Source organism: Phocoena sinus, chromosome 20, assembly GCF_008692025.1.
Source record: "Phocoena sinus isolate mPhoSin1 chromosome 20, mPhoSin1.pri, whole genome shotgun sequence".
In the NCBI taxonomy this organism is placed as follows: Eukaryota; Metazoa; Chordata; class Mammalia; order Artiodactyla; family Phocoenidae; genus Phocoena; species Phocoena sinus.
In genome coordinates, this window is record NC_045782.1 from 25,217,052 (window position 1) to 25,233,104 (window position 16,053).

At 35.6% G+C, this 16,053-nt stretch overlaps 1 protein-coding gene across 4 annotated transcripts in view; it reads left to right on the plus strand.

Annotated features, from left to right (window-relative positions):
* Positions 1-16,053, plus strand: part of STXBP4 (syntaxin binding protein 4) — a 182,059-nt gene that overhangs the window by 55,479 nt on the left and 110,527 nt on the right. For all 4 annotated transcript variants that reach the window (XM_032616291.1, XM_032616290.1, XM_032616288.1 and 1 more), the window contains 2 exons: positions 2,704-2,800; positions 5,228-5,319. In XM_032616291.1, the coding sequence (XP_032472182.1) occupies positions 2,704-2,800; positions 5,228-5,319 (189 nt within the window). The remainder of the gene's footprint in view (positions 1-2,703; positions 2,801-5,227; positions 5,320-16,053) is intronic.

Consider the following 16,053-nt stretch of genomic DNA (forward strand, 5'->3'; position numbering starts at 1 on the left):
TTAAAACATATTGCTAAATAATTTATGTCAAAAACATTGCTAATAAACATATAAAAGAAGCTAAATCTCACTTGTAGTTAGGAGAATTCAAATTAACAAACAACATACTATTTCATATTCAACGTATTGACAAAAATTAAAGTGTGAAAACAGCAAATGCTGTTAAGAATGTAGAAAAATAGAGCTGCTTATATACTAGTGTTGTGCATAAATTGATACAACCAGTTTGGAGAGCAATTTTATAATATCTAAGAAATTTGACAGTATATATATGCTATGACTCAGCATTTCCTGTTGTAGGGGTGTACTGTAGAGAAATTTTTACACATCTATATGAGGAGATGTGTAAAATGTCTTATAAAAAACAGAGTGGAGTAATTATAAAAAGCTCATCAATGAGAGAATGGATAATAAATTATAATATATTCATCCAGTTAGATACCATTTAAATTTAAAATAAGTGAAGTAGTTTTGCAGTTAACAATATTGAGCAATTGTGAAATTGTAACATTGAGGTAAAAAATAAAAATAATTTGTAAGATTATCCTTTTTTATTATACTATGCAGGTAAAATCATAAATGTACAAAATACTCTTTTATGTACTGATAAAAGAGTACATGTTATTAGGGGACAAATGTAGTAGTGGCATCAAATCATGGACAGGAAGGATATGCCAACCTTAGGATAGTGGTCCCTGCTGAGAAACAATGGAGAAAGCTTTCAACCAAGTCTATAATGTTTATTTCTTAAAATATATATATATATATATATATAAATTTCAAACAAATACTAATGAGTATATACTTGATGATAAGAAGTAAATGGGTGTTCTTTGTATTATTCTCTTTCCTTTATTTATTTATTGTGGTGTATTTGGAACATTTTTTATGACTGAAGGAAAAGAATATCAAACGTTGGGCTTCCCTGGTGGCACAGTGGTTGACAGTCCGCCTGCCGATGCAGGGGACACGGATTCGTGCCCCGGTCCAGGAAGATCCCACATGCCACAGAGCGGCTGGGCCTGTGAGCCATGGCCACTGAGGCTGCGCATCCGGAGCCTGTGCTCCGCAACGGGAGAGTCCACAACAGTGAGAGGCCCATGTACCGCACAAAAAGAATATCAAAAGTTAAGAATCATTATTCCATGTTATGCAAGGCAATGACTGTGTAGATAGGGCAGGCAGATGATGCTTGGTTAAAATGCTCTAGAATCACTTTTGAAGGAATCTTTCCTGATGTTTTCCCTTCCTTCTGTCTCCTTTTCTCACTGTGCCCAGCCACCTATACATTGACCAGTTTGGTTTTGCCACAGTACATCCTGTACACACTTCTATTAAATTACATGTTGCACTAATTACATTTATTTACATGTTATCCTCTCCCTAGAGACCATAGCTCTTTGAGGGTAGTGGCTATATCTTGTTTGTGTCCCTTTGTATAGTTTAGTGCCTAACAAATAGTAAGCACTAAATAAATACTTGGTAAATGAAGTGATGGATGACTGAACAGATTTCAAAGGAGGAAGGAATATATAAGGACAATTACTAGTATTAACCTTTACCTACATTTTAGTTTTGATGTTCTTGCCAGAATCCGATAATAGGGCATCTAGTCAGTCCTTATTCATTAGTTAAGATTAGATTTTGCTATATATTACCTGAGAACCTAAAATAACAGTGGTTTCCATTAGAAATTTATTTTTCTTACACCAAAAGGAAACCTGAAAGAAAGTAATCCAGAGCTGGCATGGAGGTTATACGTGCTTTTAAGTATCTTTCTGCTCCACCATCTTTGTTGAGGTGGCTCATGAACCAAGATGACTACTTAAATTCCAGCCATCTTTTCTTTCTTCCCTCCTTTCTTTTCCTTCCTTCTTTCATCTTTTTTTTTTCTCTTAATTAAGACCAAAGAGAGAAGGAAAAAAGGGACAAGAAGTACCTACCCCACTTTTGAAAGACTTACCAGAAGTTCCCTGCAAGTTTGCTTTATGTCTCCTTGGGTAGTACATGGTCATATGGCCTTATCAAGCTGCAGAACGGGCTGGGAAATATCTTTTAGCTGAATGACAATGTTTCTAGCTAAAGATTTTGGCTCTGTTACTAAAGACTAAGGAGAGAATGGACACTGAAATACAACTAGCAGGCTCTGAAATTTTAATTAGCTGTGGGTACTAGAAAGAGAAGGTAGAGAGAAGAGGGTTCCAGAGAAAGCTTTTTAGTTTATTATTTATGTAAGCCTGCCCATAAACAAGCCAAAACTTAGAATTTTTTGTATTCCAACCAATTCCTGTCATCCTTAGTTTGGGTCTCAAATACAAGAAGATATCAACAAAATATCAGTGTTTTAGAGTGCTACTTAGAAAAATTAATGTTAAATCAGATTTATTAGGATTTCCTTGCTGTTTTTCTTCTGCCATGTCACATATTTTAAACTAAAAAATAGTTTGAATTTTGGTTCTAGGGATATGCTATTTGGCATCGGCCAAAGTGCTAGCCTTGGGGGAAAAAAATGAGGTGGTGGTAGATCAAGAAGCTAATATTTTATGGAAAATTAACCCATAAATATTCATCAGACTTTCTTTGATCATGGTCACTGTTCCTGATATTGATTCTTTTCACTGGATTGTAAAATAAAGTTGTAATGAAAAGTTTTATTCTTTGGAGATTTGAAAAATTGCTTCACATGAATCCTTTTCCTTCCAGGCTCTAAATTATCTTGGTATTCAGCCCACAAAGGAACAACACCAAGCCCTGAGACAGCAAGTGCAAGTAGACCCAAAGGGGACAGTGTCTTTTGGAGGTAATATTTAGATTCATCATGTGTGTCATCACAGAAACTTATTGTGGCCCATATTCACTGAGTGCCTCTTCTTTGGAAGGAGAGAAAGAAAAATAAAACCACATCTATTTTAAGTTCCTTAATCAGTATTCTAAAGACTCAGATAGAATTATTGGTCTTACTGGGTCAGCAGAAAGGAGAACTTTCTTAGAATCTTTCAGCTTTAAAATATCATTCAATCATATTCTTTTTTTATTTTTAATTTATTCCATAAACATTGCTTTAGTAATAACAAAAGAAACAGTACAATATATAGAGGCCCTAGTTCTGCTACTGTGAAATTCTAATTTTTTTTCAGCCAGTATGATATAATAAATATTTCATTATGCTGTATAATTATTCTTATTTTTATTTTATAATTATTATTAAAGATAGCAAATTGTGAACATACTCTGTTGATATACTATAATATTAAGCTTTTCCACTATTGGGAATTTTGATGGTTTTTCATTAACTGACAATATAAATAATTCTATATTTAATATAGCTTTTTTATCTTCTTTCTCTTAGGATAAATCCCCATAAGTGGCTTAGACTTTTGATATGTATTGATAAATTGTTTTCCAGAGACATTTTACACACATTTGTTCTGCCACTAGTAATGTTTGAATGTAACAGTTTTTTGTATTCTTTACAGCATTAAGTATTTAATTTTTTTTCTTATAGAGTAGATGCAATATTGTATCATTTTAAAAGCATCTGCATTGCTAAAAGAAATTTGGGGGTTTGAAGTGATGAAAACAGATGTATTTGTTCCCCTCTGCTCTTGAAATCATACAGTGTAATGAGAACAAGAAACAAAAATACATGTAAAACCACAATGTATAAGGACAAAGTAGATAAGGAAAATAAATGAATTAGTGAGCAGAGGCATGTAAAGTCCAAGTGTCTGAAGAGATAGGAGAATCACAACGGGAAACAAGCTGATTCCTGGAAAGGCTTAGGAATTGAAAACATCGAGTACTTAAGGCTGTGTTAAGGAGCAATTATATATGTTGTTCCCTGCCCCCTCTCAAGTAATGCACAACTACCGTCCCTTACCCTTGCAGAGGAAAATAAGTATATTCCCTTGAGAAATTAAACCAGATTGATTCTGGACCTATAGTTGCCAGCAGCTAAGGAATTTGGGGGTGTGTATGGTGAATTATCACTTACAAAACACACACAGATTACTCAGTGATATTTGCAACCATGTGTATGCTCTGTAGGCAAGAGGTTGTAAGATTCTCTCTGAAGAACCTGAACAAAGTATCATAATAGCTGACCACGTTATTGCTCTGTAGTAAAACCTACTAATTGACAAAGCGAGTTATGCACACAAAATTTCCAATTAACGATTTAGTGCCTGATTCGTCTTAAATATGAACACCAGACATTTGGAGAAATCCTCCAACGTAAAATATAAAGCCCCAAAGTATCAGACAAATAGAAAAAGAGGAACTCAGAAAAAGGGAAATATTACAAGAGCAAAAAAGAACTTCACATAAACCATAATTAGCATCTTTTAAAAAGATAAGCAAAACTAAGGCATCCACGCAATAAGAGTAGGGTACTGTAAAATAGGAACAATTAAAAGGATTACTGGAAACTAAAAATATAAGAATCAAATCTTAAAAAAAATTGAAGTTAGATGGATGAACAGGTCACACTCCATGTCTGAAGAAGCATATAGTTTGCTAGGTTGGCATCAGGCAGTGTTATATAACAAACAAGAGAATATGCCTTCTAGTCACACTTCAATGGAATCTTGCTCTGCTACTTATTTGCCAAGTAGTCTTGGGAGGTTTAAGACAGTTAACTTATCTTAGCCCAAACTGTAAAATGGAGAGGATGAGAACTACCGCAGAAAATTCTCAAGACGAAATCGCAAAGGGCCATGCGTAGCGTATAGAGTCTGTTATAGAAACATTTCCTGCTATTATTATTATCATTATTAAACCACAGGTTCTTTCGGCTAGAAAAGCTGTAAATCATAATATTATCATATGTTTTAGAAAAAGTGCTATTCATAATAAAAGAGTTGGAGAGATAGTTATGCCTGTGACATTTATTTGCTTCATTATCGTATCTGATTTATTAACTTCAGCAAAGTTAAATGAAATGAGTGAAAACCAGTTTATCTCTTACTTCTTGTATATGACTCTTTTTGAATTTGTCACTTCAGTTAACACTATTTTAAGGTAATTTAAGTAAGTTAAATTGTAAGCATGTAAGTATATGACTCTTTTTGAATTTGTCACTTCAGTTAACACTATTTTAAGGTAATTTAAGTAAGTTAAATTGTAAGCATTAGTTATAACACATAGCTTCAGCTTCATGTAGAAAAAGGTAAGGTTTGCTTAGATGAGGTTAAATGCTGTATTCTTACTGAAATGTGTTCTATTTTAGATTTTGTCCAGGTTGCCAGAAACTTGTTTTCCTTGCATTTGGGTGAAGCAAATGTTGGTGCACATGAAATTTCCAACATATTAGATTCACAGGTAGAGTATGCCCTATAGAATTGTCTTGATTGCACTTAAATCATAAGTCTTAAATGTTATCTGTCATATATATAGGCTTTTTTTATTTTTTTAAAAAATAAATTATGTAGATGATACATGCTTTTTGGATAAATATATAAAATACATATAATCAAAAGTAAAAATTTACCTTGATCTCCTCTATCCTCCTCTCTCACTATTCCCTCATGCTATTCCCATCTTTAAATTTACCACAGAAAAGTACTCATATCGTAAGTGTAAACCCTCTGAAATTTTACAATCTGAACCATTCTTGTGTAATCAGCATCCACATCAAGAAACATAACGTTAAAGAAACTACCAGGACCCTGAAGTCTGTCTCCTACTCGCCGAGTTCCTTTCTAATTACTAGCGCTTGCCCTCCCCACCCCAAGTCAAGGTAACAGCTACTCTTTTGCTTCCAGCAACATAGATTGGTTTTGCTCTTTTTGTGCTTTACATAAAATGGAATTGTGAAGTCAGTTAACTTTGTAACTCATTTGTTCTCAAACCTTTGACACTTATATTGCCAAATCTTTCAGTCCTTTCTGTTATGAATTTTTGATACTGTTACATTATTAAAGAAGGTCTTCCCAATTTATATTACGTATTAACATATCATATATAGATAACTTATTTTTGTTTATTCATGAGGTTGGGCCCCAAATGGATAACCACGTGCACTTATTCCACCGTCATTTATTCAATAACCATCCTTTTCCACTTTTACCACTAATTTGAAATACAACTTTAATACACACTAAATTGCATCTGGATACACAGCTCTGTTTCTTTCTATTTTTTTTTTTAAGCATCTTTATTGGAGTATAATTGCTTTACATTGTTGTATTCGTTGCTGCTGTATAACAGTGAATCAGCTATACGTATACATATATCCCCATATCCCCTCCCTCTTGCATCTCCTTCCCTCCCTCCCTATCCCACCCCTCTAGGTGGTCACAAAGCACCGAGCTGATCTCCCTGTGCTATGCAGCTGCTTCCCACTAGCTATTTTATATTTGGTAGTGTATATATGTCCATGCCACTCTCTCACTTCATCCCAGCTTACCCTTCCCCTTCCCCATATCCTCAAGTCCATTCTCTACATCTACATCTTTATTTCTGTCCTGCCCCTAGGTTCTTCAGAAACTTTTTTTTTTTTTTAGATTCCATATATATGTGTTAGCATATGGTATTTGTTTTTCTCTTTCTGAATTACTTCACTCTGTATGACACACTCTAGGTCCATCCACCTCACTACAAATAACTCAGTTTTTGTTTCTATTTATGGCAGAGGAATATTCCATTGTATATATGTGCCACATCTTCTTTATCCATTTATCTGTCACTGGACACTTAGGTTGCTTCCATGTCCTGGCTATTGTAAATAGTGCTGCAGTGAACATTGTGGTATATGACTCTTTTTGAATTATGGGTTTTTCAGGGTATATGCCCAGTAGTGGGATTGCTGGGTCATATGGTAGTTCTATTTTTAGTTTTTTAAGGAACCTCCATACTGTTCTCCATAGTGGCTGTATCAATTTTCATTCCCACCAACAGTGCAAGAGGGTTCCCTTTTCTCCACACATTCTCCAGCATTTATTGTTTGTAGATTTTTTGATGATGGCCATTCTGACCGGTGTGAGGTGATAGCTCATTGTAGCGCTGATTTGTATTTCTCTAATGATTAGTGATGTTGAGCATCCTTTCATGTGTTTGTTGGCAGTCTGTATGTCTTCTTTGGAGAAATGTCTGTTTAGGTCTTCTGCCCATTTTTGGATTGGGTTGTTTGGTTTTTTGATATTGAGCTGCACGGGCTGCTTGTATATTTCAGAGATTAATCCTCTGTCAGTTGCTTCGTTTGCAAATATGTTCTCCCATTCTGAGGGTTGTCTTTTCGTCTTGTTTATGGTTTGCTTTGCTGTGCAAAAGCTTTTAAGTTTCATTAGGTCCCATTTGTTTATTTTTATTTCCATTTCTCTAGGAGGTGGGTCAAAAAGGATCTTGCTGTGATTTACGTCATAGAGTGTTCTGCCTGTGTTTCCCTCTAAGAGTTTTATAGTGTCTGGCCTTACATGTAGGTCTTTAATCCATTTTGAGTTTATTTTTGTGTATGGTGTTAGGCAGTGTTCTAATTTCATTCCTTTACATGTACATAGCTCTCTTTCTAAACAAACCTCTGTTCCCTTGATCCATTTCTCTCTGCCACTACGTTATTATTTTAATTGCTCTAGCTTTTTAGTTCTAGGTTCATTGTTTAGTTCTAGGTTCATTGCTATTGTTAGGTTAAGTCTAATATTTTTTTTAACTTCTTGATTTTGATCATCTGCATGATCTTTAGAATCATTTTACCATGGTAATAAAATTTCAATTGGGACTTTCTTTTTTTACTTGGAATTACATTGAATATAGAGGGTGGTTTGGGAGAAGCGAACGTGATTTGTTTCTCCATTCATTTAGATCTTTGTTGATGTTTTGGAAAGAAACAAATATATCTTGCTTCATGTAGGTCTTAAGTATTTCTTGTTAGATCTGAATAAGTATGCTATAGTTTGATGCTATTGGAAATGGGAATTTTTTTACCATTATATTTTCTAATTGATGATTAATAAAGATTAATTTTTGAATGGTTATTCTCTGTGATGCCACTTTATTGAACTCCCTTATGCCAGTTATTTTTCAGTTATTTATCTTAGGTTTTCTAGGTAGACATTTGAAATTAATTACTTTGTCTCCTTCACAAATTTTTACTTTTTCTAAATACTGTTGAATAGGAGCTACAAAAGTGAACAAGAAATTAATTTCCATGATATTTGAGTCATTTTACATTTTTGATTTTTTAAAAGAAGGTAGCATTATCTTACTTAATGAATAAGTTTTACAGTTCACCTTTGAACTACTCAGGTTTGAACTGCATGTGTACACTTACACATGGATTTTTTTTTTTTCCAGTGGTATATACTGCAATACTATACAATCTGAGGTTGGTTAAATCCTTAAGTGCAAAACCACAGATGTGGAGGGCCTACTGTAAAGTCATACTTGGATTTTCCACCCTGTGGAGGATCAGTGTCCCTAACCCCCCACATTGTTCAAGGGTCAGCTGTATACCATTCCAATTCTTTTTGTTTGTTTGTTTTTGTGTTTTTGTTTTGTTTTGTTTTGTTTTGTGGTACGTGGGCCTCTCACTGTTGTGGCCTCTCCTGTTGCGGAGCACAGGCTCTGGACGCGCAGGCTCAGCGGCCATAGCTCATGGGCCTAGCCACTCCGCGGCATGTGGGATCCTCCCGGACCGGGGCACGAACCCGTGTCCCCTGCATCAGCAGGTGGACTCTCAACAACTGCACCACCAGGGAAGCCCCCATTCCAATTCTTGTGAAACAGTTTAAGTAATAGAAATGTTATCTGTTCCTTGAAGGTTTGAAAATGTTTCATATACCAAGTGATTTGGGCCTAGATCTTTCAGGAGAAGAGATATTTCCTACTTATTTTAATGTCTTCTAAGGTTGTTCTATTCAGGGTTTTGTTCTCTTCTTGAATAATTTTGTTAATGTACATCTTCCTAGAAAAATTTTCCTTTCATCAAGATATTAAAATTTACCAAACATTAACATGGAATTTTTTTAGATTTTTAATCCTTATTTTTGATGATGTTGCTTTTTATTTCATAGATGTACTGCACTTTTTTTTTTCTTTTTTCTTTTTTTTTTTTTTTTGCCACACCACATGGCTTCTGGGATCTCAGTTCCCCAACCAGGGATTGAATCCAGGCCTCCACAGTGAAAGCACTGAATCCTAACCACTAGACCACCAGGGAACTCACAACACAATTTTTACAAGTAATCACACCCATAAGTTTCTATAGGTCATATTTTAATAATGACTCAACAGTATATAATGTTTCCTTATTTTAAAGTGTTTTAAATATTTTCTAGTTATATAGTTCCCTTTTGATTACTGATTTCTAGTTTAATTCCAGAGGTTAGAGAGCATATTCTATGTGGTATTGATCCTTTGACCATATACCCAGCATATAGTCAATTTTATGGAATGTTTCCCATCTTGTGGAAAGCATGTATATTCTACAGTTGTTGAGTGCAGTGCTTCCCATATGTCAGTTAGGTCACAGTTGTTAATCATGTGGTTCACATTTTCCATTTACCTTTAGAATTTTCTATTTCATTAATCTTTCTTTGGTCACCTTTTATTGTATTGTCTGTTACTGAGAGAGAGGTGTTTTATAATCTCTATTTAGTTCGGCTAATTTTCGCTTAACATATCCTAAGCCTGTATTATTAGGTGTATACTATTTAGTATTGTTGTATTCTGACAAGATATTGATTCTCTTCATTTCTAGAATGTTTCTTGCCTTAAAATCAACTTAGTCTAATTGTGTAATGGTTGGTGGTTTGGTTTGGTTTCCAATTACTATAAATATAGTTTTGTTGTTGTTGTTTTTTAGCTGTGTTGCATCTTTGTTGCTGTACGTGGGCTTTCTCTAGTTGCGGGGAGTGGGGGCTACTCTTCTTTGTGGTGCGCGGGCTTCTCATTGCGGTGGATTCTCTTGCTGTGGAGCACAGGCTCTAGGTGCACGGGCTTCAGTAGTTGCAGGACACGGGCTCAGTAGTTGTGGCACGTGGACTCAGTAGTTGCTGTGTGGAGGCTCTAGGGTGCACGGGCTTCAGTAGCTGTGGTGTGTGGGCTCAGTAGTTGTGGCTTGCAGGCTCTAGAGCTCAGGCTCAGTAGTTGTGGCACACGGGCTTAGTTGTTTTGTGACATGTGGGATCTTCCCAGACCAGGGATCAAATCCATGTCCCCTGCATTGGCAGGTAGATTCTTTCTTTTTTTTTTTTTTTTTACATTTTTCTAAATTTATTTATTTATCTATTTATGGCTGTGTTGGGTGTTCGTTGCTGTGTGAGGGCTTTCTCCAGCTGTGGTAAGCGGGGTCCACTCTTCATCACGGTGCGCGGGCCTCTTACTGTCGCGGCCTCTCTTGTTGCGGAGCACAGGCTCCAGACGCGCAGGCTCAGTAATTGTGGCTCACGGGCCTAGTTGCTCTGCGGCATGTGGGATCTTCCCGGACCAGGGCTCGAACCCGTGTCCCCTGCATTGGCAGGCAGACTCTCAACCACTGTGCCACCAGGGAAGCCTGGCAGGTGGATTCTTAACCACTGCACTAGCAGGGAAGTCCCATAAATATAGTTTTTAAAGTTATAATTAAGATGCAATATTAGTTTCAGGTGTACAGCATTGAGAATGATATTTTTATACATTATGCAATGATTACGACAATAAAACCAGTTATTACCCATCACCATACAAAGTTGTTACAATATTTTTGACTGTATTCCTTATGTATAAATTACAGCCCTGTGACTTATTTATTTTATATCTGGAAGTTTGTACCTCTCAATCCCCTTCACCTATTCTGCATCCACCCTGTTCTGTCTCCCCTCTAGCAACCACCTGTTCTCTATTTATGAGTCTGTTTCTGTTATATTTTGTTCATTTTATTTTTTTGTTTTGTTTTTTAGGTTCCACATGTAAATGAGATCATACAGTATTTGTTTTTTTCTGTCTGAGTTATTTTACTTACCATGATATCCTTCAAGTCCATCCATGTTGCCACAGATGGCGAGATTCTTTTTTATGGCTGAGTAATAGTATGTATATATCATGTATAATATATATAACATTATATCATTATATATATATATGTTTACATATACATACCACATCTTTATTTATTCATCCACCTCTGGACACTTAGGTTGCTTCCATATCTCGGCTTTTGTAAATAATGCTGCAACAAAATACATATATCTTTTTGAATTAGTGTTTTATTTTTCTTCAGATAAATACCCAGAAGTGGAATTGCTGGATCATATAGTAGTTCTCTTTTTAGTTTTTTGAGGAACCTTCATACCATACTGTTTTCCAAAGTGGCTGCAACAATTTACAATCCCACCAACAGTGCATGAGGGTTCCTTTTCTCCACATCCTCACCAACACTTGTTGTTTGCTGTCTTTTTGATAATAACCATTGTTGACAGGTGTGAGGTGATATCTCACTGTGGTTTTGGTTTACATTTCCCTGATGATTAGTGATGTTGAGCACCTTTTCATGTTCCTGTTGGCCATCTGTATATCTTCTTTGGAAAATGTCTCTTCAGATCCTCTGCCCACCTTTTTTTCTTTCTTTTTTTGATAAATTTACTTTATTTTATTTAATTATTTTTGGCTGTGTTGGGTCTTCATTGTTGCACGCAGGCTTTCTCTACTTGCAGCGAGCAGGGTCTACTCCTCATTGTGGTGCACGGGCTTCTCATTGTGGTGGATTCTCTTGTTGCGAAGCACTGGCTCTAGGCATGCGGGCTTCAGTAGTTGTGGTGCACGGGCTCAGTAATTGTGGCTCATGGACTCAGTAGCTGTGGCTTGTGGGCTCTAGAGCGCAGGCTCAGTAGTTGTGGAGCACGGGCTTTGTTGCTCCGTGGCATGTGGGATCTTCCCAGACCAGAGCTTGGATGCCTGTCCCCTGCATGAGCAGGTGGATTTTTAACCACTGTGCCACCAGGGAAGCCCCCTCTGCCCATTTTTAATTGGGGTATCTGTTCTTTGATAATGAGTTGTATGAGTTCTTTTTATATTTTGGATATCAACACCTTATTGGATATATCATTTCCAAATGTCTCTCATTCAGTAGGTTGCCTTTTTGTTTTGTTGGTGGTTTCATTCTCTGTGCAAAAGCTTTTTAGTTCGGTGTAGTCCCATTTGTTTATTTTTGCTTTTGTTACCCTTGCTTGAGGAGACATATCCAAAAAAATATTGTTAAGACTGATGTCAAAGTGTGTGCTGCCTATGATTTCTTCTAGGAGATTTATAGTTTCAGGTCTTACACTTAAGTCTTAAATTCACTTTGTGTTTTGTGTGTGTGTGTGTGTGTGTGTGTGTGTGTGTGTGTGTGTGTGTATGGTGTAAGAAAGTAGTCCAGTTCATTCTTTTGCATGTAGCTAATTTTCTCAGCACCATTTATTGAAGGGACTGTATCTTCCCCATTGTATATTCTTGCCTCTTATGTCATAGATTAATTGACTATGTAAGTGTGGGTTTATTTCAGGGCTCTTGATTCTGTTCCATTGATCTATGTGTCTGTTTTGGGCCAGTACCATACTGTTTCGATTACTGTACCTTTGAAGTGTAGGTTCATGTCTGGGAGCATGATACTTCCAGCTTTGCTCTTCTTTTTCTCAAGATAGCTTTGAACAAACCGATCACTAGAAATGAAAACAAACTGATCACTAGAAATGAAATAGAATATGTAATTTAAAAAGACTCCCTATAAAGAAAAGTCCAGGACCAGATGGCTTGTTTGAATTCTACCAAACATAAAAGAAGACCTTTTACTGATCCCTCTCAAACTCTTCCAAAATACTGGAGAGGAGGGAACACTCCCAAAGACATTCTATGAAGCCACCATCACCCTGGTAACAAAACCAAAGATACCATGAAAAAAGAAAATTACAGGCCAATTTCTCTGATGAATATAGATGCAGAAATTCTCAACAAAATATTAGCAAACTGAATCCAACAATACATAAAAAAGATCATACACTGTGACCAAGTGGGATTCGTCCCCAGTTCACAAGGATGGTTCAACATATGCAAATCAATCAATGTGATACACCACACCAACAAAAGAAAAGACAAAAACTACATGATTATCTCAATAGATGCAGAAAAAGCATTTGACAAAATTCAATGTCCATTTGTGATAAAAATTCTTACCAAAGTGTTATATAAGGAACATAACTCAACATAATAAAAGCTATTTATGACAAACCCACAACCAATATAATACTCAATGGTAACAAGCTGAAAGCCTTCCCACTAAAATCTGGAACAAGACAAGGATGCCCACTCTCATCACTTCTCTTCAATGTAGTATTAGAATTCCTAGCCACAACAATCAGACAAGAAAAAGAAATAAAAGTTATCCAAGTTGGAAAAGAAGAGGTAAAATTGTCATTATATGCAGATGACATGATACTCTATATAAAAAACCCTAAAGACTCCACACAAAAACTGCTAGAACTGATAAATGAATTCAGCAAGGTAGCAGGGTACAAGATTAACATACAGAAATCGGTTTCATTTCCTTACACTAACAATGAAATATCAGAAAGGGAATATAAAAATACAATACCTTTTAAAATCACACCAGAAGAAATAAAATGGGAATAAACCTAACCAATGAGGTGAAAATCTTATATGTTGAGAACTATAAAACATTAGTAAAGGTAATTGAAGATGGTTCAAAGAAATGCAAAGATATCCCATCCTCTTGGATTGGAAGAATTAATATTGTTAAAATGGCCATACTACCCAAAGCAATATACAGATTTAACCCAATCCCCATCAAATTACCCATGACATTTTTCATAGAACTAGAACAAATAATCCTAAAATTTATATGTAACCATAAAAGACTCAGAATTCCCAAAGCAATTCTGAAGAAAAAGAAGGAAGCCAAAGCAGTTCTGAGGAAAAAGAAGAAAGCAGGAGGCATAATCCTCCCAGACTTCATACAATACTAAAAAACTACAGTAATGCAAGCGGCATGGTATTGGCACAAAAACAAATACTTACATCAATGGAACCTAATAGAGAGCCCAGAAATAAACCCACATACCTATGGTCAATTAATCTTCGACAAAGGAGGCAAGAGTATAAAATGGGTAAAAGACAGTCTCTTCAGCAAGTGAGAAAGTTGTACAGCTGCATGAAATGAATGAAGTTAGGACACACCCTCACACCATACAGAAAAATAAACTCAAAATGGCTTAAAGACTTAAATGTAAGACAAGACACCATAAAACTCCTAGAAGAGAACATAGGCAAAACATTCTCTGAGGTAAATTGTACTAGTGTTTTCTTAGATCAGTCTCCCAAGGCAATAGAAATAAAAACAAAAATAAACAAATGGGATCTAATCACACTTACAAGCTTTTGCACAGCAAAGGCAACCAAAAACAAAACAAAAAGACAGTCTATGGGATGGGAGAAAATATTTGCAAATGATGCAACCAACAAAGGCTTAATTTCCAAAATATACAGACAGTTCATATAACTCAACTCAACAACAACAACAAAAACAAACAACCCAATCAAAAAATGGGCAGAAGACCTAAATAGACATTTCTCAAAAGAAGACATACAGTTGGCCAATAAGCACATGAAAAGATACTCAACATCACTAATTATTAGAAAAATGCAAATCAAAATTACAGTGAGGTACCACCTCACACCAGTCAGAATGGCCATCATTAAAAAGCCTACAAATAACAAATTCTGGAGAGGGTATGGAGAAAAGAGAACCCTCCTACACTGTTGATGGGAATGTAAGTTGGTGCAGCCACTATGGAAAACAGTATGGAAGTCAAACACATGTCCGGACAAAACTCTAATTCCAAAGGATACATGCACTCCTATGTTCATAGCAGCACTAGTCACAATAGCCAAGACACGGAAACAACCTAAGTGTCCATCAAAAATGAATGGATAAAGATGCGGTACATATATACTATGGAATACTACTCAGCCATAAAAAAGAACAAAATAATGCCATTTGCAGCAACATGGATGCAACTAGAGATGGTCATACTAAGTGAAGTAAGTCAGAAAGGGAAAGACAAATACAATATATCACTTATATGCAGAATCTAAAATATGACACAAATGAACCTATCTACAAAGCAGAAACAGACTCTCAGACATAGAGAACTGACTTGTGTTTGCCAAAGGGGGTGTGTGGGAGGGTTGGACTGGGAATTTGGGGTTAGGAGATGCAAACTATTATATATAGAATGGATGGACAACAAGGTCCTACTGTATAGCACAGGGAACTATATTCAATGTCCTGGGATAAACCACAATGTAAAAAGAATATAAGAAAGGATATATATATATATATATATATATATATATATATATATATATATCCTTTATATATATATCCTAAAAGATTGTTTTGGTTATTAGGGGTCTTTTGTGGTTCAATACTAATTTTAGGATTATTTGTTCTAGTTCTGTGAAAAATGTCATTGATATTTTGATAGGGATTGCACTGAATCTGTAGATTGCTTTGGGTAGTGTGGACATTTTAACAATATTGATGCTTCCAGTCCATGAGTACAGTATATCTTTTTATTCTTTTCTGTTGTCTTCAACTTTTTCCTCTATGTCTTATACTTATCAGAGTACAGGTCTTTCACCTCTCTGTTTAAATTTATTCCTAAATATTTTATTCTTTTTGATGCAGTTGTAAATGGAATTGTTTTCTTGATTTCTCTTTCTGATAGTTCATTATTAGTGTACAGAAATGCAACAGATTTCTGTATATTAGTTTTGTATCCTGCAACTTTACTGAATTCATTTATTAATCCTAGTAGTTTTTTGGTGGCGTCTTTGGGTTTTTTTATATATAGTATCAATAGTGACAGTTTTACTTCTACCTTTCCAATTTAGATGCCTTTTATTTCTTTTTCTTATCTGATTGCTCTGGCTGGGACCTCCAATACTGTGTTGAATAAAAGTGGATGCAAGAATGAGCGTCCTTGTCTTGTTCCTGGTGTTAGCAGAAATGCTTTCAGCTTTTCAATGTGGAATAGTATGTTGGCTGTGGTTTTCTCATGTATGGCTTTTATTATGTTAAGG